The sequence below is a fragment of the Puma concolor genome, chromosome B1 (assembly GCF_028749965.1).
Source record: "Puma concolor isolate L17-30 chromosome B1, mPumCon1.1.hap2, whole genome shotgun sequence".
Taxonomy (NCBI): domain Eukaryota; kingdom Metazoa; phylum Chordata; class Mammalia; order Carnivora; family Felidae; genus Puma; species Puma concolor.
Window position 1 is genome coordinate 39,664,474 of NC_141670.1, and position 20,186 is coordinate 39,684,659.

Below are 20,186 nucleotides of genomic sequence, written 5' to 3' on the forward strand. Positions count from 1 at the left end.
AGTGGAGAAAGGGCCTGGCCGGCTGGTATTAAGTTCTACCGGTCCTGAGATGGCGCGACAGGCCTTCACAGACCGCAGGTGGAGGGCGGTGGCCTTGCCGCCCCGGACCCCCGGCAGCTCGGGGCAGTGTGCGGTCAGGAGAGAGGGGCCCGGGATGCAGCAGGCCACACGGCCTCGCCGACGTCTGGCCCTGGAGCGTCTCCAGGTGCTAGGGTGGGGCCGTGAGCGCCCAGTCAGTCACTCCGGCATGTGGGTCGCGGGTGGGGCGGCGCGGGCGGGCCGGGGCTGAGGGACACTGTTTGCCAACATCTCGGCCAGAGTGTTTGTCCAGCCAGCCTGTGCCGCTCTCAAGCACCGCTGCCTTGCCCTCCCTTCCCCGACAGCTTCTGGCGGCCCAACTGGACGTGGCGTTGCTCGGGTCAATCTGCTAGAGGAGCGCAGAGCCCTGCACGGGTAAGTGCCTGGGGTGGGGAAGGGAGGCCAAGAGGGGGAGGCCGAGAAGACTGTACGTGTTGTGGGGTCGGGGGACTCCAGGAGGAGCGTGGAAGGCGCAGGGAGGAGGCGGGCTGGGGGAGGCCCGGGGCGACGCCTGGGCCCGGGCCTGCACTCGCCCCTCCCCGGGCCCTCCTCCGCCACTGCCGGGCGGGCGGCGGGTGTCCGGTGTCGGGTGTCCGGTGTCTGGAGCTGCGGGCGGATGAGAGGCCGGGGCTTGTGGCCGTGGTACGGGTACCCCCGAGGGAGAAGGCTTCAGCGCACTCGGGAGGTCTGGGGGCAGTTCCGGGGCTCAGGGCGGGCCTCCGGGTCCCTGAGGGGTGTGTGCACGCGCGTCACTGAGCCGGGGCGGGCCCGAGGTGGACGCGTGGGAGGGTCGGGATAGCTTGGAGCTTCTGGACTGTAGCAGAGCGGCCCCGGCGCCACGCGTGTCTCCCGTCTGTCCCGTCCTCGGCGGCTCCTGCGTGCCTGCGCCCACCCGCCCGTCGGCCCGCGACGGGCGCCCCCGCCTGTGGCCCCGCAGCGACTGCACCCGCGGACGAGCGCTCGCGCACACGTGGGGTAGGGCCGTGCGGACCTCCCTCGCCCCAGACCTTATGGGAGAGTCCCGGGAACCGGTTTCCCAGCGCGCCGGCACCCAGGGCTGCCCTCCCTGTAGGGTTCGGGCGCCGCGGGCGGGGCCGGCTTCAGGGCCGAGCGTCGCCGCCCGCTGCTGGAGGCAGACCCCGACCGTGGCCCCAGCCAACCCGGAGATGACCTTCTTCAGCCAAGTGGACACTCCTGCCCACTCCTGTTCTCGGGGTTCGCGCGGGCGCCTGGAGGGGTGGGCGTGGAGTCACTGGGAGAAGTCACTGTTTGTAGGTTTTCTCAGGTTGTCTCAGAGCTTCCCAAGGGTCGCAGGGAAGAAGGAAGCATGGCACCCCTCTCTAAGCTTAGTGTTCCTCACCTCCTGAAAGGTTTTTGTTTTTAATTTTTGTTAATATTTATTTTTGAGAGAGAAAGAGAAAGAGTGTGAGCGGGAGAGGGGCAGAGTGAGAGGGAGACCCAGAATCTGAAACAGGCTCCAGGCTCTGAGCTGTCAGCACAGATCTGGATGTGGGGCTCGAACTCACAAACCGTGAGATGATGATCTGAGCCCAACGTAGCCGCTTAACCGACTCAGCCACCCAGGCGCCCCTTGTTTTTGTTTTTAAAGTAAGCTCTACCCACCCACTCCTCACCGAAGTGGGGCCTCACCGAGGTGGGGCTGGAACTCAGGACGGGGAGATCAAAGGTCTCCACTAAGCCAGCCAGAGTCCCCTATAAAGGACTTTTGATCGCCTGCTTAATAGAGACGACTTGGAGCTCTTAAAAAGTGAATAAATAAGTGGAAAGCATTTGTGGACATAGATTTGACACATGAATGGAATTTTCTAGATAAATCTGTATGTACAGTGATTTCAAATTCTGAAGCAAGGTATATATGTACAAAACTTAGCAAATTGCCGTCACCTCTGGTAATTCATTTTATCCTCAAAAATTGCCCTTTTGTAGATAAACTTTATAAGGTAAAGCTGAATAAGATAACTGAAAGTCTGAAAACAGCTGGCTGTTTTAGAAGAATTAGAATTCAAACTATATTCTTAGCATTAAAGTTTTACGGTCCATATTACATTATTGTTATGATTTAGGCTTTATCTCTGGTTTCCCCCGACCCAAGGTCTCAGAGTCATTAAAAACACAATTTTTATTTTGTTGAACAGGGCTGTGGAAGATGTGAGCATCAGGCCAAATCTGTGGTATCTTGGAAAATCCTATCACCCTTTAGAAATTTATTTTTGAAATAAATAGCAGATGTGGTGTTGTCATTTCTCTTTTTAAAGAAAAGTGCTATACAAGAGAAAACAGTTAGCTTAGCTTTTCTTTTTATTGGAGCTTGAATAGCTGGAAGTTTGCTGCACCCAGTTTGTTAGATGGGGAAAGTCATTTGAAGTTTGAATCAATGTCAGGGGTTGTCCTGTCAGGGAGTGAAAGTGGGAAAAACCCTGGTTAGTTAGTTTCCTCGTTTCTATTTCCTCTACCCTGTCTCTACTTGTATCTGTAACGTCACCTAGACTATATGACATAGTCCTCAAATTACAAAGATGATAGTACAGGCCCTCATTTCATGGATGAGAAAACTGAGTAGCTGACATCTGCAAGTCACACAGCTCTTGAAAAGCCCACACTGGGGTCCTTGCTAGATGTTCTGTAAGCACTCTGTGCAATGTGAATTTTCCATCTGAAAGCACAGGGGAGGAAGGAGTTAATCCACACTGGTGGGAATCAACAGCCTTAGAATGGCATGCATATTATTTCAGCTGCCTGACCTCAAGATAGCTGTTAGCTGGGTCCCGAAGTATTCTCTGAGGACACAGGGAAGCCAGTGTCTTTCTGTCAAGATCCAGTAGTTAACTTTAATGCTAAAAATCCACATTTGCCGGAAAAGGCAAAACAAACCAAAACTAAAACTGAAAGAGCTTGAGTATCTAATCACAGAGGTACAGTGGAACTTTTCATACCTGTGAGAGGCTGTACCATTTGTGCTACTCCTAGTGATTGTGAGAGGGGAAACTGAGAACACTAACACCTGGTGAATAAAGTAGGCAAACAACATCCACACTTGGGCCACCATGACAGTTCCCTGCTGCCCTTCTTTGGGGGTTGAGGGGGGGTGGGGGAGGTCTTTTCAATACCTGGCCTCCCCACAGCTTAGCTACAATTACCTGGATGAGGCTTTTGCCCCTCAGAAGCAATGTGTCATGCACCTTCAAGTCAGCATTTATGTTGCTGCAAGAATTTGCTGGTCTTCATTCTGAAATTTCACATGTGGTACCATATCCTGATGATGTGCTGATTCTGGGCTTACAAAAAAACTCTACTGTGCTAGTGGAGCACAGTAGAGCTGACTTTGAACCAGACTGCCCAGCTCTGCCACTTTCCATCTTCTTCATCTGTGAAATAGGGATAGGGAGGAACTGAACTCCAAGGGTAATTGTGAAAATTATGTAAGTTAATGTATGTAAGGTGCTTAAGGTGGTGGCTGGCATAGTGTGGGTAAGCTCTTATTATCAGGGGTACTCTGGGATGGGGAAAGAGGAACAATGTGAATTTGGCACTTTCAGGGTTTTGGTTTTTTGGCTTTACCCACATCATTACTGTTGCTAAGATTCACCCCATTCCAAATAGGAAACAGAACTGAAACCTCAGGCTTCACTGGGTTCCTCCTTTTCTACATGTTTTATTGCTGTGAAAGTCAGTCACTGGAATCGTGGAATGTGCCAACATAAGGATATTTACTGGAACATCAAGGAGTCATTCACTTTGGTTTTTTACCACTTCATCTCAGAGCACTGCAGTCAAGTGTGCTGAGAAACCAAATTTCTTCCTGTGGTTCCTAGGAAGACAGAGCTCAGCCTCTGGCAACCTCTCTTTTAGTGTGGATTTAGTTGGCTCGGCCCCTCAAGAAGCTGTTGGGACCCAAAAGTCAGAAAAGCATCACAGGACATCAGTTCTGTGGCTCTTCTGGCCTTTGAGGGTCATCTCAAAGCAAAATACAAAGGTAGGAAGGGAGCCTGGGAGGGATATGTCTGCCTGATTTAGAGTCAAACATTGCTTTTAATTCTTTTCAAAAATTTTCTCTTCATACTGTGTTCCATTTGAGTTCCAGTAGTTGAATGCTGCACGAAGTTATAGGATGCAGTTAGCAAGAATAGTTAGAGGCTCAAAAAAGGTTCCTGCTGCACAATGAATAGGGATGAATTTAACTATGTGCTGTGTATGCAGACATTCAGGGGTACCCCGACTGTTGAGCACTCTTGTGTCAAAAGACTGGTGTAAATGAAAGAGCAGCTTTGCAAGGAAGAGGAAGACGAGGGGAAGCGGAAGCCAGGGAGCATTACAGTGTGGCTTTGTGAGTGTCAAGATGAAGGAACTAGGTAAGAGGAGCCATGGTATAAGTAAGTAAGGGATGGTTTAAGAGTGTTTGAACTTAGTTTGGAGAATCAAGGTATTTGAGAGGCATGGCTAGATGGTGAGATTATTGAGGCATTGTGAGCACCAAATTACTAGACAACTTTTTAAACATAGGTGATCCTGAAAAGTCTCAGTAAGTAAGCTTTTTTGTGTATGCTACTATATTGAAGATGAAGTAAAAAAAAAATCATCTAGGGTGCCTGGTTGTGTCAGTCTGTAGAGTGTGCAACTAACTTTTGATCTCGGGGTCATGAGTTCGAGCCTCACATTGGGTGTGGAGCTTACTTAAAATTTAAAAAAATAATAAAAAATCAACCAAACAGGAACGCATAAATTAGATGAAACCTCAGTGAAATTGTGCCCCCTCCCCCAATAGAAAGCCCCTTGTGAGTGCACCAGTCCCTGGCTTCTTGTTAAAGGAGCCCTCTAATAAAGTCTTTTGTAAACAGGGATCCTTTGTAAGGAACCTAGTTATGTCTCTGTTCTCCCAGTTTTTCTGGTCTGTAAATTTAAATTTTATTAAATTAGATATATAGAACAGGTACACCTAAATAAAACCTGGTGACCTTCCAGAATGTACATGAATGTTTTCTCCTGTACATACAGAGTTTTTTATGGTTCCAGGAGGTTGTCTGGAAATTGCCTTGTCCTGTGAAGATGAAAGCACGTAATTTTGTTTATTTAGTGCTACTTTTAAGGGGAAATGGGAAAACTGCATTGTGGTCTAATTTATATTTCTTCTTTTTCCTTCCTTCAGCGTGGCCCTGTTTTGGTTTGGTTTGGGGTGGGTAATTCTGTGAAATCTCAAAAACAGTATTTTCTTTTGAAATAAGTTGTTTGGAGAGAACCTTTTAATTTCTTCCTGTGCCTTTTTTTCTTTTATTCTTTTCTCAGCCATACAGTTGGTGGTTAGGCTCTGAGGTAATAATATGTTTGCTTCGTTGGGAGAAGGCCAAATCTCTGTTAATTTTTTTGTTTCCCTGAGATTGGCCTGTAAAAAGTTAGGATTTGTTTTGTTTTTTTGATAAAGTATCTTTGGAAATTACGGGATAGAGGTTACACAAACTCTCGACAAAGCGTGCCTCAGCTTTTCTTCTCCTTGCGTCTGAAATGAAAGGCGATACTGTATTTCCTCCAAGCTTAATTCATAAGCCTGCCCCTGCCTGGCATCTACAATTTTAATACTGCCTGCTTTTTGCTTGTTGCTCTTTACAGGTTCACAAACAGAATTTTGGACAGGATATTTGGTGCCAGGAACCAAGAGCCAGTCTGCTGAATTATTGTCCCGGTCGTTAGGATTGCTGCGAGTCTCTTTGAAGGTCTGTGGGTGCACCCAGTTGCCAGCCCAGGGGAGGCACACCTGGAAGCCATTTCCAAGAACTTTTGCCACAGGTGTAAAAGACTCCAGACCTGCAAAGATGCTGAAACAGATACTATCAGAGATGTACATAGATCCTGATCTGCTGGCAGAGCTCAGCGAAGAGCAGAAACAGATCCTGTTCTTCAAGATGAGGGAGGAACAGATCCGCCGATGGAAAGAAAGAGAAGCAGCAATGGAAAAAAAGGAGTCCTTGCCAGTGAAATCCAGACCAAAGAAAGGTAAACTTAGCTATGTCTCTTCTGTGAATGTGTTACTATAGTGGCCCTCGGCTTGTTTTAACATTTCACACTAGTTAGAAGCAAGCCAGGTGCAAGTTCCAATTTGGTAGGTGGACCCTAAATGTTATTGAAAATGTTATGGAGATAGTGCAGTTTATCAGTTTGAAGTGTATACTTACATGCACATACCTCCACACACATAGCAATTACCATGAACTTGTGTAGCTATAAGCAGATCTCTTACTTGAAACCAGACTGACCATAAGCTGAAGGAAAAAGTCACCTGTGCAGTTTTGGTTTGGGGGTATTAAGGAAGACTTCTCTCCCACTTAGTCACTAGTGCCTAGTATTCTACTGCCACACAAAGAGTCATTGTATCAGCATTTTTATAGCAATTATGTTTATATTTCTTATACTTTAAGAGATTTTTCTTTGAGTTATCTTTAAAAAACAAAACGTAAATACTGCTGTAGGGAAAAAGTCATACGACACATTTTTTTAAGTAATCTCTATGCGCAACATGGGGCTCAAACTCATGACCCTGACATCAGGAGTCACATGCTGTGCCAACTGAGCCAGCGAGGTGCCCCCATACTGCATATTTTTTAATGAGAGTTAATTTTTCAGATATACTTCTTCCTGACCCAAGGAGTCCCTGGTAGCTTGAGAGAGCCTTTTGAGACCATGGGGCAGGAATTCTTTGCACCTTAAGACTTAAAGCACATACACACACAGACATAGAAAAGCACACATTAACCACTTCTGTTCTTCCTCCTCCCCCGACACAAATTCTGTCATGGATGAATACCTAAGCTGTTTTAAAAAACAGTTTTCAAGGTCGCTTACAGAGGCATTCAAGGCCAATTTCTCCTCGTTTTTCATTAAGCCAGGAAAAATAAAATTTGATAAATTTTCAGGGTTTCAAAGATTGAGAAAATGAATCACACTTGGGAGTTGGTATATACAGACTCAAAATGAAGTCAGTTTAGTGACCTTACCTTACACTGCCTTTAATGAAAACCTTTACAATTAAGCCTTTATTTTTTTAAAAAAATTTTTTAATGTTTTTATTTTTTGAGAGAGAAAGAGACAGACAGACAGGCAGAACATGAGTGGGGGAGCAGCAGAGAGAGAGGGAGACACAGAATCCGAAGCAGGCTCCAGGCTCAGCTGTCTGCACAGGGCCTGACACAAGGCTGGAACTCACGAACCATGAGATCATGATCTAAGCCGAAGTCAGGCGCTTAACCAACTGAGCCATTCAGGTGCCCCGCAATTAAGCCTTTCTAATGACATCAAAGTAAATACGAGTATTTCATTTATTATCGTTGGTATCAATAACAGCTGTTTATTAAATATCTATTTTGGGGGCACCTGGGTGGCTCAGTTGGTTAAGTGGCCGACTTCAGCTCAGGTCATGATCTCGCGGTCCATGAGTTCGAGCCCCGCGTCGGGCTCTGTGCTGACAGCTTGGAGCCTGGAGCCTGCTTCCGATTCTGTGTCTCCCTCTCTCTGACCCTCCCCCGTTCATACTCTGTCCTCTGTCTGTCTCAAAAATAAATAAACGTTAAAAAAAATTTTTTTTAAACAATCTATTTTGTCAGACACTATGCAGAGCACTTTTCCTTGCATTATGCCTCATTTTCACTAAACTTTTGCAAAGTTAATATTAATTGTCTGTTTTATGGATGGAGAAACTTAGAATCAGAGATGTTAAGTAATATATGCAAAGTCATACCACCAGTAGGCACCCAGATTTATTGGATTTCACAGTGCTCTATACTACCCAAAATAGAATTTTTCCTTCAGTAAGTAACATGTCCTAATTGAAACATGACTTTCTTGTCTTTCTTAACTGGCTTATGCATCTCTCTGCATTCTTTAGTCAGAGTTTATCAGAGATAGCTGGACCTCTTTGAGCACCATGTATACTATGAACATAGCATATTGCTGTGGTGGGTGACCTTGGGACTAGTGAGTTCTTGCCCTAATGTCAGTGGCCCAGACTCTTTGTAAAACTTTGGGCCTCTCCTGTTTGCTGAAATGGTCTCCTTGTGATGACTTAAGACAATAATTTCAGTTTCTTTGCTTAAATTCTTCTTTTGCAGAGTTTGAATCTACCTTTTAGAAAATTTATATTATCTTATTAAATGGTCATTTAAAAAGTATATTAATATACACAATGAATATTCTATCAGTATTTCATGTCAAAAGTTTATTACTCCCTTAAATTTAACACTTGGAAAAATACATTTTGCACTAAATTAGTTTTCTCTTCTAGCTGCAGAAAAAGAAAAGCTTTCCCGACTTCCCCCTAAAAGACAGCACTTCTCTGTCTTTCATCTTGTTCTCTCTTTGAAGATAAAGCCACAGGTAGTACAAAGCAGTGTCATTGCTGGTCCTCTGCTGACCTGCCAAGCCCCTGGCCATTGTTAGCTGAAGCCTCACTGTGCACTTCAACTCCTAGCAGGCCTGTGCTCCCGGCCTCCCCGTTCCTGCCCCCGCACAGTTTGTACTGCACTGACTTTACTGCTGTTTTTTCTTAGCAGTTCTTAGCCAGGCTGCAGCTTTGGAAAGTGTCCTTTTCTTGGCCCTTTAAATATATCTTATGCCCCTCCCCACCTCTTTCCTTTGCACCATTATAGTTCATCACTTGGCAGCTCTTTTGCTGTCATCTTGTCATTGTTTTCTCTTTACAGTCTACCGTGGTGAGTTTTCAAAGAGTATCACTGAAAGTTTACATATTGTGTATACCAGGAACCTTTTAGAAATCTTATGGCTTGGGGTGCCTGGGTGGCTCAGTTGGTTAAGCTTCCAGCTCTTGATTTCAGCTCACGTCATGATCTCATTGTTTCGTGGGTTCAAGCCCTGCATTGTTCAAGCCCTGCACTGTTAGTGCAGAGCCTGCTTGGGATTCTCTCTCTCCCCCTCTCTCTGTTCCTTCCCCACTCATACTGTCTCTCTCAAAATAAATAAACTTAAAAAAAAAGAAGTCTTATGGCTAATGTAGAGAGGGATGAAAAACAGAAATATGGATTTAACGTAGTAATAGATCAGAAAATCATTTCAAACTGTAATGGGAAAATGTGATTCTTAGGAAAAGAATTATGTATCTTCTCTGCCTGTTGGGGGCAAATAACTAGAGGTCTAAGGCTGTGTTGTCCAGTATGATAGCCACTAGGCACATGTGGCTGTTGAGCACATGAAATGAGATTAGTCTGGACTGAGATGTGTAAGAAATGTAAATTACCAGATTTCACAGACTTGATAGGAAGAAAGTAATGTAAAATACCACATTAAAAATTTTATATTCACTATATATTGACATGATAATATCTTGGATAACATGGGTAAAATAAAATACATTAAGATTAATTTCATCTGTTTCTTTTGATCTTGTAATGGGGCTACTAGTAAATGTATGGCTACAGATGTAGCTCACATTTGGACAGCACTGCCCTAGACCATAAAAGTAGCACCACTGAGCTGATGGAGTATCAGACCCTGAGCTGGGTGCTTAAATATATTATCTTATTAAATGATCACAGCCAAGCCTGAAGCTGAATTACTGTTCACATTTTACAGGTGAGGAAAGTGAGACTGGGTTATTAACTAGCTTGCCCAGGACAACAGTGAGTTAAATGATACACCTGGGCTTGACCTGAGTCTGACTCTCCCAAAGTGGGTGCTCCTAACAAATATGCCACATGTCGAGCTTACCTGGAGCTTAAGAAGTTACTTTTGTCTGTAGGTGCCTTGCACCCTTTCGAAAACATATGCTTGCATCAGGGCCCTGCCTTTGTTGTGTGTGATTTCTTTCTGGTAACACAGACACAAGAGGCCTTCACTCAGTAGAGGGTTGCCCAGCAGTTATCTCATTGGGTCTCCAAGCAGACAGAAGCCTAAGAGGTAGGCTGGGATCTGGTTGCTGTGTGTGGTACAGGAGGGGCTATGTGTGCCCTTGAAACAGACATGGATTCATGAGACTTTATTTGCTGCATTCTCATTGCTACCAGGGGAACAAATTCCCACATGCAAAGCCTTCCCTTTTCCAGGAATGACTGTAAACCATCTGTTTGTGCCACCTTCAGGGGCACTTCATCCCCTTCCTTCACTCTGGAACTCATTTGGTGACCTCCACTGATGGATTCAGTTCTGATCTCAGTTGATTCCTCAGCCTTACCTGACTCTTGAGTTGCCACTCTGAGTCTCTCACTTGATGTCATGGGTCTCTTGCCCTCTCCATAATGGCCTCTTTTTTGCCTCTGCCTGACCCCTGGATAGCTGTACTCCCCTGAGGGTACCCCACTCTGTACTGGTGGTTTTGTAACCTTGAGGTGGGGTTGGGAGGATCACAGACAGACAACATTTTGTGCGTAGTTTCACAATGCTCACTTACTCCCTAAATCTCATTCACAGTCTCAGGGTTCACAGATTCTAGGTTAAGGTCTCTGTATTATCTCCCTGGGGCACTGCCTCTACCTTTCATGGTTAAACATCATCTATATGCCAGGGACACTCAGACCTATACTGCCAAGCCAGGCCTTTCACCTTCTTCTGTCCCCCCTACTTTCCTGGGCATAGTTCAAGCACCATGCAGTTTCTCCAGCTTCTTTTCTGTCCTTTTGTCTCTAAAATAAGCATAAAAATTTATTAAAGTTTTAAAGATGAACTTTAGTGTTAGTAATTATAGGATTATTAACCCAGTTTGACAAGTCTAGCATACAATGGGGAAAGCAATGGTCGTGAGCGATTTCAGGAAGTCCCTATAGGACTCTGCATGCACATGGGGCTAGATCTTGCTTTCTCCTGCCTTGTCCTGCTCTTCAGGGCCAGGAGGGAATGTGAAGGTGACCCCACACCCCAGCTTGACCATCAGAGCCCTGTCTACATTCATTGTCCTAGCATCCCTTTTGGTGGTTTTCTCTTTTGCTCTCAGAAGTGTTTCAGGTTGGGGGTGCCTGGGTGGCTCAGTTGGTTGAGTGTCTGACTCTTGATTTTGACTCAGGTCATGGTCCTAGGGTCATGGGATCGAGCCCCACATCGAACCCTGTATCAAGCTCTGCACTGAACATGGAGCCTGATTAAGATTCTCTTTCTCTCTTTTTCTCTTTCTCTCTCTCTCTCCCTCCCTCTTCCCGCCCTCTCCCTCTCCCCCCCGTTCTGTCCCCCAACCCTCTCCCCACTCATGTGATCTCTCTCTCTCTCTCTCTAAAAAAAAGAAAAAAAAAGAAAAAGAAATGTTTCAGGTTTGGAGGGTGCATTATGAGGCCGCCTTAATCACAGATTTTGCAACCTCACCGGCTGGTTTTGAATTCTGGTTCCAATTTCACTAGGTCTGTTACCTTGGGCAAGTTAAATACCCTCCATGACCCTAATTTCCTCATTGTAAAATGGGGTCACTAATAGCCTTGGGTGATACTCTAAATATTTAATGGCAGTCATGGCATGGGCATCAATTAGAAGGGACATGGCCATAGTACTCAAGTGCCCATTGGCCTGGCACTAGTCTTTTGGTACTGGATGTGGGAGTGGGCTGTCCTAGAGGAGAGGCCAGAGTGGTGGGAGATACTGAGAGGTTGGGAGTTTAGGGAAGTATATCAATAGTTTAATAACCTCAGCCCTGATGATACTCCCATTGTGTTCAATATGTAAATTTGTTAGGAGGCCGCTGATGTTGATGCTCTGGCTTCTATTCACTCAGTTTGGTCTTCTTTTTGTAGGGACAGGGTATATAATTCTTCTCTCTCCATCTCTCGCCCTCTCCTGTTACTATGGTTGACCTTCTGAGTTAGATCTAGTTGGGCTAGAAACCAGTTGCTGACCCTCTGAAGCATAGTCTTAGTTCAGGGAGAGCCCTGAGCATTGCATTGACCTGAACCTGAGATGATCCACACTGACACCTCCAGTCTCTCCCTCCTGCACTTCTGCTGGGCCCGCCACGTAGGGAGAAGTCAGACACAATGATGATGTGAGCAGTGTCATGCACTAATGTAGGCCTGGAATAAGCCTGGCCATTTCCTTGCCAAGGGCATGTGTCACTCCATTTTTACGTGGTATTTTACAACATTGCCTAGTTAGAGACTTTATATGGTGAATGAGGTATGGATGAGAGTCTGCACAACAGTTCATTGTGGTGCAGTCCTAAACAGGACTAATCCACTGTTCTAGAAAAGTTGGTTTTAGAAGTTCTTGAGAATCCCTAAGATAGCAGGCATGAAGAGCACTGCAGGGTACAAACATGATTCAAGGACTGGGAATAAACCTTATAATTAAAAGGAAGTGCTATGAAAAGGTCCCTTTCACACTGTCCTCTGACAAAACAGTGCATATAATTTCAAGGTGAAGTAGACAGAAAGTCCAGAATGCATGGATAGCATTAAATTATAACAAGATGTAAGGCCTGCCTCATTAGGATCTCTTAAGTTTATACCTCTGTCTTAAGGAAGTCCACTGGGGACAGAAATGTGGGTCTGTGTGGATCAGTTTTCAGCTCCTAGCAGACAGGCGCTCTTCTCCTCTTCTTGTCAACATTTTTTTCTTTACCTGTTCTCTGCACGCTCCTCTAGCCCTCCTTCCCCTGGCCTGCTCCGTGGCATCCTTACTTTCTCCCTTCCCTAAACCCTGAGTTTCTTCTATTGAAAGAAATCTTTCAACCATCCATGCTCCTAAGCTGCCCTTTCTGTCACAGTGCCTGGAACATAGCAGATGCTCAGGAAGTATTTGTTGAACAGAGAACTGAATCCTCTTGTACTTCCTCAGAGCACATAGTTACTGCCAGCCTCCACCTTTTCCCATCCTTTTTGTCCTGTTTTTGTAGCCTGTCCCCAGCCTGTCTCCCTAAAAATACACTCTGAGGTCAGACACTACCTGAGACTGCCCTCCCTCCAGGGTCTCCATCCCCCTTTCTGTGTCTCCATGGCACAGAGCACTGGCTCCCTTTTCCTCTCTTGGCTGTATGGCCGTGCATTTCTCCCTAGGCTCCTTCTATATTATGTCATTATTTAGGAATCAGAAGTCCTTTTTTTTTTTCTCTTTTAATCAGAATGCTCTTTTTCTTCCCTTTTGCCTCCCAAATGGAGCACATGCTTTTCCAAGGTTCTCACTAGGCTTCATGCCTTTTGCAGATTCTTCTATGCCAGTGGCTTCAGTGGGGTCAGCTATAAAGTAACTTTCAAATTCACACTATCAGTCTCAGTAGCATTTCTGAACTCCAGTGCCATAGTTCAGATATCTACTGATGCTCTCCATGTAGATTGTTAGTAAAGATAAAAATAATTTATTCTACATTTCCAAAATAGCTCATTACCTGACTCCTCAAACAAATTCATTTATTTATTTTTAAACAAATTTATTTTCTTGTTGTCACTGTTTCCGCTTATTACTCCCCTATACTCCCAGATAGTAAGTCTCAAAATGTTGGCGTCATCTTTGAGTCCTTCCTTTTCAGCCACCTGTAACTTACTGACCTTTCTCTCATTCAGGCCCTGAGTACCTGCCTCCTGGTACCTCATTGCTCCTCCATTCTGTCCCCACTAACCCACTGAACCACCCACCTCCACTACCCTGATCTACCCTACGTGTTATTACATTTCCTAAGTCATTTCTCTGACTTTAGCACCACCTGCACAGAGAAAGTCATGGACTCTTTGTTGATCACTTAATCAAGAACATGGAACTAATATTTTTGAGCCTTTATCATGTGACAGGCCTGTGAGGTCTGACTTACTACCTCTGTTTTATCAGGGAGGGAACTCGGGCTCAGAGAGGTAGAATAACATATACATGGTCACATAAAGAGTTGGTAGAAACATTGGGACTTTACTACCACTTTCTGGCTTTATGCAGTACAGGGCCTAAGTTTAAATCATTTAGCCAGGTGTCTGGGAGTCATGCCACGTGGCCCACTGGCCCCCTGCATGATCCTCAGCCCATGACCAGGTGATATCTAAAACTCTTTTGAGCTCTCACTGAGACACTGATTCCCGATAGCTCTTCACTGATTTCCTTCTCTGATCTTCCATTGCACTATCTTTGTGGAGGTCACCAAATTTACACCCTACTCTCTAAGTTCCATGTTCATCCACCAAAACTCAATTCACAGAACTTCTCTTTCCTTCCTGCTTCCAAAGCAATTTCTCCATCCTGTGAATCCTCACCAGACTTAAAGTCTCTTGTGGTTACAATGTATGTTCCCCTGGTCCTTCAAACAGATCAGTTCCTCTTTTGAAGCATTTCCATAGCATCCTTTCACAACCCCTTCCCCAAGTTATATTACTTTTATAATTAAATGTTCAACTTCTGTCTCCAACTAGAATCTAAGTTCCCTGAGGGCAGGGGTTGGTCTGTCTTGTTCATAAGTGTTTACACATATTTACCTAAGTGCCTGGCACATAGTAGATATGCAATAAAATGCATTAAATAAGTAACCTAATGCCTTGCTATTTCTCTCAGACTTTAGGTGAATTGCAGGACAAATGGCCACATCTGTGTTTTCCCTGTGTCCCCTGCAGCATTTAGCTCATCTGCATTGTGCTCAGACTTAGAAACTCAATAAGTTTTTGTAAAATACACTAAACAGAGTCCTTAATAGTCTTCCTGCATCTTGGTATAAGACTGAGGGTATCAGGGGTGCCTGGGTGGATTATTCGGTTGAGTGTCTAACTTCAGCTCAGGTCATGATCTCACATTCATGAGTTCTCACAGTTCTTAAGTTTGAGCCCCACATGGGGTTCCCTGCTGTCAGCACAGAGCCTGCTTAGGATCCTCTGTCCACTTTTCTCTCTGCCCCTCTCCCGCTCACATGCGTGTGTTCTCTCTTTCTCTCTCAAAAATGAATAAACATTTATAAAAAAACAAAAAACTGAGGGTATCAGAGCTAACATTGGTTTTACTAGAATCTTCTCCATTCTCCCCTAAGGTTAGGGAGTCGTGGGGAAGCCCTTGAAGCCCCTCCAGTCTCTGCTCTCAGGCAACATTTAAGAGCTCCTGAGGGTGAGGAGGACTCAGAACAGATATTATTGTCAGTGCCATTCTGTCAAGAGCCCTCTTTTGGCATCTGGCTAAATCTGACAATTCTCTTTTTTCTTGCCTCCAAGCCGCAATCTCTTTACCGTCACCATGCTCTCGCCACTGCCTTGCTTCTAAAATTTCAGGGCTCTCGCCCTCTCCTCTAGCTGCCTTCTCTACTTATAGTTCTAAGCACCTTCATGTGCCCACAGGCAGTTCTGGGATCTGTCCCCCACCCAGCCCTGCAGGGCAACACCTTCTTCCCATAAGAGTTCTGCCTGCAGCCCATGGAGGGTGCTCTCGGGGAATGTGTCCTGCTGTCCTGAGCATAGCTGCTGGAATCCCTGTGTCCTTCCTGTCTGCCTCCCCTGGCCCTCTGCCACACTCCTCTCAGGGCATCTGTCTCCTGCTGTCAAAAATATTGGTAATTATTTAGGTGAAGGTTGAGAGATGGACAAAGTAAAAAATGTTATTAGTTGCCCCGAGAGAGCCTAATAAAGCGAATTTCATGAGGTATGACAGCTTTCTAAAGTTACTGAACCATTTGGCATTTCCTGACACAGAGCCAGAGCTGGCCAGGGCCCATCCCCATGAAGGCCCACTTGGGATTGATCTTCCCTTCAGACCTACTTGCCACTTTCACTGTTTCTCCACTTGTGAAAACAGTGCAAAGTCAGCTTCCTCCTAAATGATACATTTGACTCCTTTTATAGTGAAGATTCTGTCTCCCCTCCCCTCCACCCCAGTATCCTATTTAGAATTTTATTATACTGTAGAATGTCTCCATTGCACTCAGAAGGGTAGAAAGTGCCAAAATAAAAACATATCTCTGTTTGAATAGCCCACTTTTTCAATGTATCCTGGGGAAACAGTAGGAAGTAGATCAACAATTCATTGGACAGCAGATACTTTAACTGGAAACCTTCACATAATGTACAGAGACGAGACACAATCCCAGTGTAGGTTTCTAACCTATAAGCATGGCCTGGCCTGTGTTCCATCAGGTGCCCTACTACCCATGCTCAACACCACTGGCCAGTTTAGGGTCCTTGGGGCACAGGGATCTTGACCCATAACATGGCCCATAATGGCCCTGGGTAGGTCTGCTCTGGAGCTTTTAGATTTAGGGACTGCACCTCTTGGCCTCTGCCAGGTGTGCTTCACTTTCCCCAGGTTTCAGGGAGCGTGACCTGTGTGGCTGCATCTCAGGAGTACGGGAACTAGAATGTAATACAACCCCTGCGACCCATTGTAAACAAGTGTTATTTAAGTAGCTTCACCAAGTATCACACTACCGGTAGTGTTATCTTCTCACACGCTGGTGTGAATCTCTGAGCAGCCACGTAAATAAACAATAGGAGGGTGACCAGAGCACTTGACCTCTCGTGAACTCCTGCTGTGTGTTGGGCACTAGGGGGAATACGTGGCATATCTAGCCTGCCTGCTCCCCACAGCAATCCTGTGTCCTAGATGCTTCTACCCCCATTTTGCAGATGAGGAGATTGAGGCTTAGAGAGACTAAATAATTTGTCCAAGGCACACAGCTAGGAAGTGGCAGGGCTAAGAGTTCAATTAAAGCCAGACTGATTCTAAAATGAAAATACCAAACCTTGGAGCAGCTGTGTCATTCTGGGGTTCCAGGAGACTCTCAGACTTGAGAGGTTCTGATATCTGATGTTAGCTCTGTTCCCCTGAAGGTAATGTAAATAATACATGGCTTCTTCCCATATCACCTTCTTTACTTATTAAATGGGCACATTCAAAAACCATATTCCCATATTCTGCTACAGCTGCCACCCACTGCTACCACCTCCATTGCTCCCTGGGAATGCTGCTGGTTCCTGAGCAGATTGGAAGCACTTTGTCTCATCCAATAGCTTTTTTCCTGAAGACGCAATACTTTAATGATGGCAAACATAATAACCCATGACTAAAGATATTTGTCCAATCTAAATTTTGTTTTACTTGCAGAGAATGGCAAATCTGTTCATTGGAAACTGGGAGCCGATAAGGAAGTCTGGGTCTGGGTGATGGGTGAACACCATCTAGATAAACCCTACGATGTTCTCTGTAATGAAATTATTGCTGAGAGGGCCCAGCTGAAAGCAGAGCAGGAAGCGGAAGAGCTCAGGTATGAGATCTACAAACCAGTGAGAGGCTGGCCAGATTATACAGTCATGCAAAGATGCCTCTTCTTCACAGTAGCTGGAGGGAGAGTGGGGTGGGCAGAGTCACAAGAGTAACTTTAGATCTGTCGGGCAAGTTTCTTTAGACTTTTGGTGGTTCCCTTTATTCCCACAATGTGATCAAATCAGCTGTTTCATTTCCTTGCTTGTCACCCCGGGTTTGATCTGGATGTGGTTTCCCCAGGAATCACTGGCTTCACTAGAACCATGCTGGAGCACCAAAGGCTGACACAGCTGAGCATCAGGAATAGAAATAAGAAATGCAGTGACAGTTCAAGCTTCAGGACTTCAAACAAGATTGCTTAGATATAGGTAGCTGAGTAAGCAGGCCTTTTAGGGCCTGTGCTAGGTGGTGGGGATTCAAAAATGAACAAGGAGCTTCCAGTCTAGGAGGAGAAACAGGTACACCACTAACTTCAGCTGATATAGGTTGTGATATGTGCTATAAGTAAGTTATTAACAAAGCATTAACTGGACCTATGATTCCTACCCACAAAATAGGTGAAATCTGAATTGAACCTTAAAAGATAAGTAGAGTTTTTCAGTGCAGAATGTCAGGAAGGAGACTGCAGGCAGAGGGCATAATCAAGATCCTTAGTCTTGAATATGTAAGGTTCTTTGGGTGATGATGAGTTCTTCTGAGTGTTTGGGGTATATGTGGGCAAATAGCGGGAGACAGGGCCATGTGCTAAAGTGCTTTGAAAGCCAGATTTAGGACTTTGGACCTTATCCTGTGGATGGTGGCAGTTTTTGAATCAGGAAGAGACATGATCAGCTGGAGATCTAGGAAGGTAACTTGAGTGGTAGCAGTGAGGCAGATGATTGATCCCCTCTGCAGGGTGCCCAGGGTGACTTCTGTGAAGCCTGTTATCCCTTGCTGAGATAGAAGCAGACATACGGACCTCAGTTCAGTTCCCAAGGGCTGGTGATGCTACCCACAGCTCCTGTAACTAACGTATAAATGAGCATGCAGAGATAAACTAATTATTTGCTGCTTATCAGAGGAAGGCAGTGTGCTCTAGCAGTTTAGCTTCTGAACAGGAATTGGGCAGACCCGGGTTCAAATCCTGCCTGTGCCACTATGTAGCCTTGGATAAATAAAATAATTATTTTGAGCCATTTTGAGTTAAGCAAGGATAACAACCCCTTTCTTGAGGGCTGTTATGAGGATTAAGTTAATGTCTTTAAAATACTAGCAAAGGGCTCAGCCTATTCACTCGGTAAATGGTATCTATTACTGTTTTTCACATAATTTGAATGTAGGCATCTGCTTTGGAAAAGCTATCCATGTTGGAGAGTGTTTTTGATAATTCCACATTTGTTTCTCTTCAGAAAGACTCAGTCCAAAGAATTTGCCAATAGCTTGAAAACGAGATCACAGTACTATGATCTGCAAGCACCAGATACCCTGGAGTCTCAGAATATCTGTAAGAAAGCAGCGGAAGAGGAGGAGCTGGGGAAAGGCTCTAGACTGGCACCACCCCTTGAAGAAGAGAAAATTCCAGTGAGTCTTTCATATCTGTAAACATGCAGAATTTCATAACCAGGGAAGTGAAAGATATTGGGGCCACTGAGATGAATGTAGTTGAACATCAGGCTCTCAGACTTTTCTGGGAAAAATCCCTCCCAACTGGAAGGCCCTGATGTTCAATTTGACTCTCCTGCTATTTCACAACAAAGGTAAAGCACCCCTTTTTCATGGACTGAAGTTGTGAAGAAGGAACTCTAGGAATAAAATTTTGCATTTTAAGGTATTTTGGGGGTTTATTTTTTCCCTATTATATGTCTTCTATAACGGGGATTGGCAACTTTTTTGTGTGTGAAGGGCCAGATGGTAGATACTTGAGGCTTGTGGACCGTACGGTCTCCGTCACAACTGTATATAATATAATAGATGTGGCTCTGTTCCAGTAAAACCTTACTTACCTAACAGCGCCAGGTCTGGCATACAGGCTGTGGCTGACTGATTCCAGTCCTAGAACGCTGGCACATTTGTGATGTAGATTATTCTGTATCAAGTCTTCCCCTTTTGGTGGAGGACTACACCTCAGTGCCTCACTGGCTTCCCAGGTTCTGCTTGTGACTGTGGGGACTGCTATTTCCTCAACAGAATTTTATAATCAGAATTGTTCTGAATTCTCTTGTGTCTCAGTGGGTTCAAAAAGCTCAGACATCATTTGCTACTTAGGTTATAGTTTGGAAGAACAATAAAATGATATTATGAAGTACCTTCTTCTGCCAGGAATTTAATTAAACTGAGAATTAACAAGGGATCTACAATTGTTTGACTTCTGATCAGGTCCCCAGTTCTAGGACACTAGTTTTGTGTGTTCTTGACCTCTTTGAGCTGTCACTCATGACAGATCCCCTCTGCTGGGTGCCACATGGTGACAAAGCACACTGCTGAGCATCTCATTTAATCCTCAGAATGACATTATGACCTGGGAACTGTTTCTGTATTTGTCCATTTTACAAGTGAGGAAACTGAGGTTAGATATGGCTATTCAATCTGCCCGAGGTCTCATAGTTGATAAGACTGAACCGGGATTCAAACAGAGGTCTGCACGACTCCTAGGTCATTCCTTAACTCTTGTGCTTGATTGTCTTATTAATATGAGGAAGGTGAAGAAACTTTAAAAACGCCTATAAATATGAGGCTCAAAATATTTAGGGGTATAAAATTCTAAAATTGGGTTTATATCCCAGGGTCATCCCTGGGTCCTCTCCTCACATCTACAGTGAAACATTCAAGCTCTTCCAGGCCTGCTTTGCACTTCACATTTAATACCAATCTACCTCCAAACAGCATATTCCCTTTCTAGCACCCCTAAAATGAAGAACAACAATAGCAACAACAAAAAAAAACCTCCTTCAAGAGCATTAAGTAAGCATGCTTACCTTTGTGAT

At 44.9% G+C, this 20,186-nt stretch overlaps 1 protein-coding gene across 4 annotated transcripts in view; it reads left to right on the plus strand.

The window, feature by feature from the left end:
- Positions 1-20,186, plus strand: part of SH2D4A (SH2 domain containing 4A) — a 65,043-nt gene continuing 44,857 nt past the window's right edge. Inside the window, exons 1-4 of one of the 4 annotated variants that reach the window (XM_025921961.2) lie at positions 1-453; positions 5,701-6,084; positions 17,065-17,224; positions 18,612-18,783. In XM_025921961.2, the coding sequence (XP_025777746.1) occupies positions 5,904-6,084; positions 17,065-17,224; positions 18,612-18,783 (513 nt within the window). In that variant the 5' untranslated portion in view covers positions 1-453; positions 5,701-5,903. The other 3 variants (XM_025921960.2, XM_086703548.1, XM_086703547.1) reach the window with 3 other exon arrangements.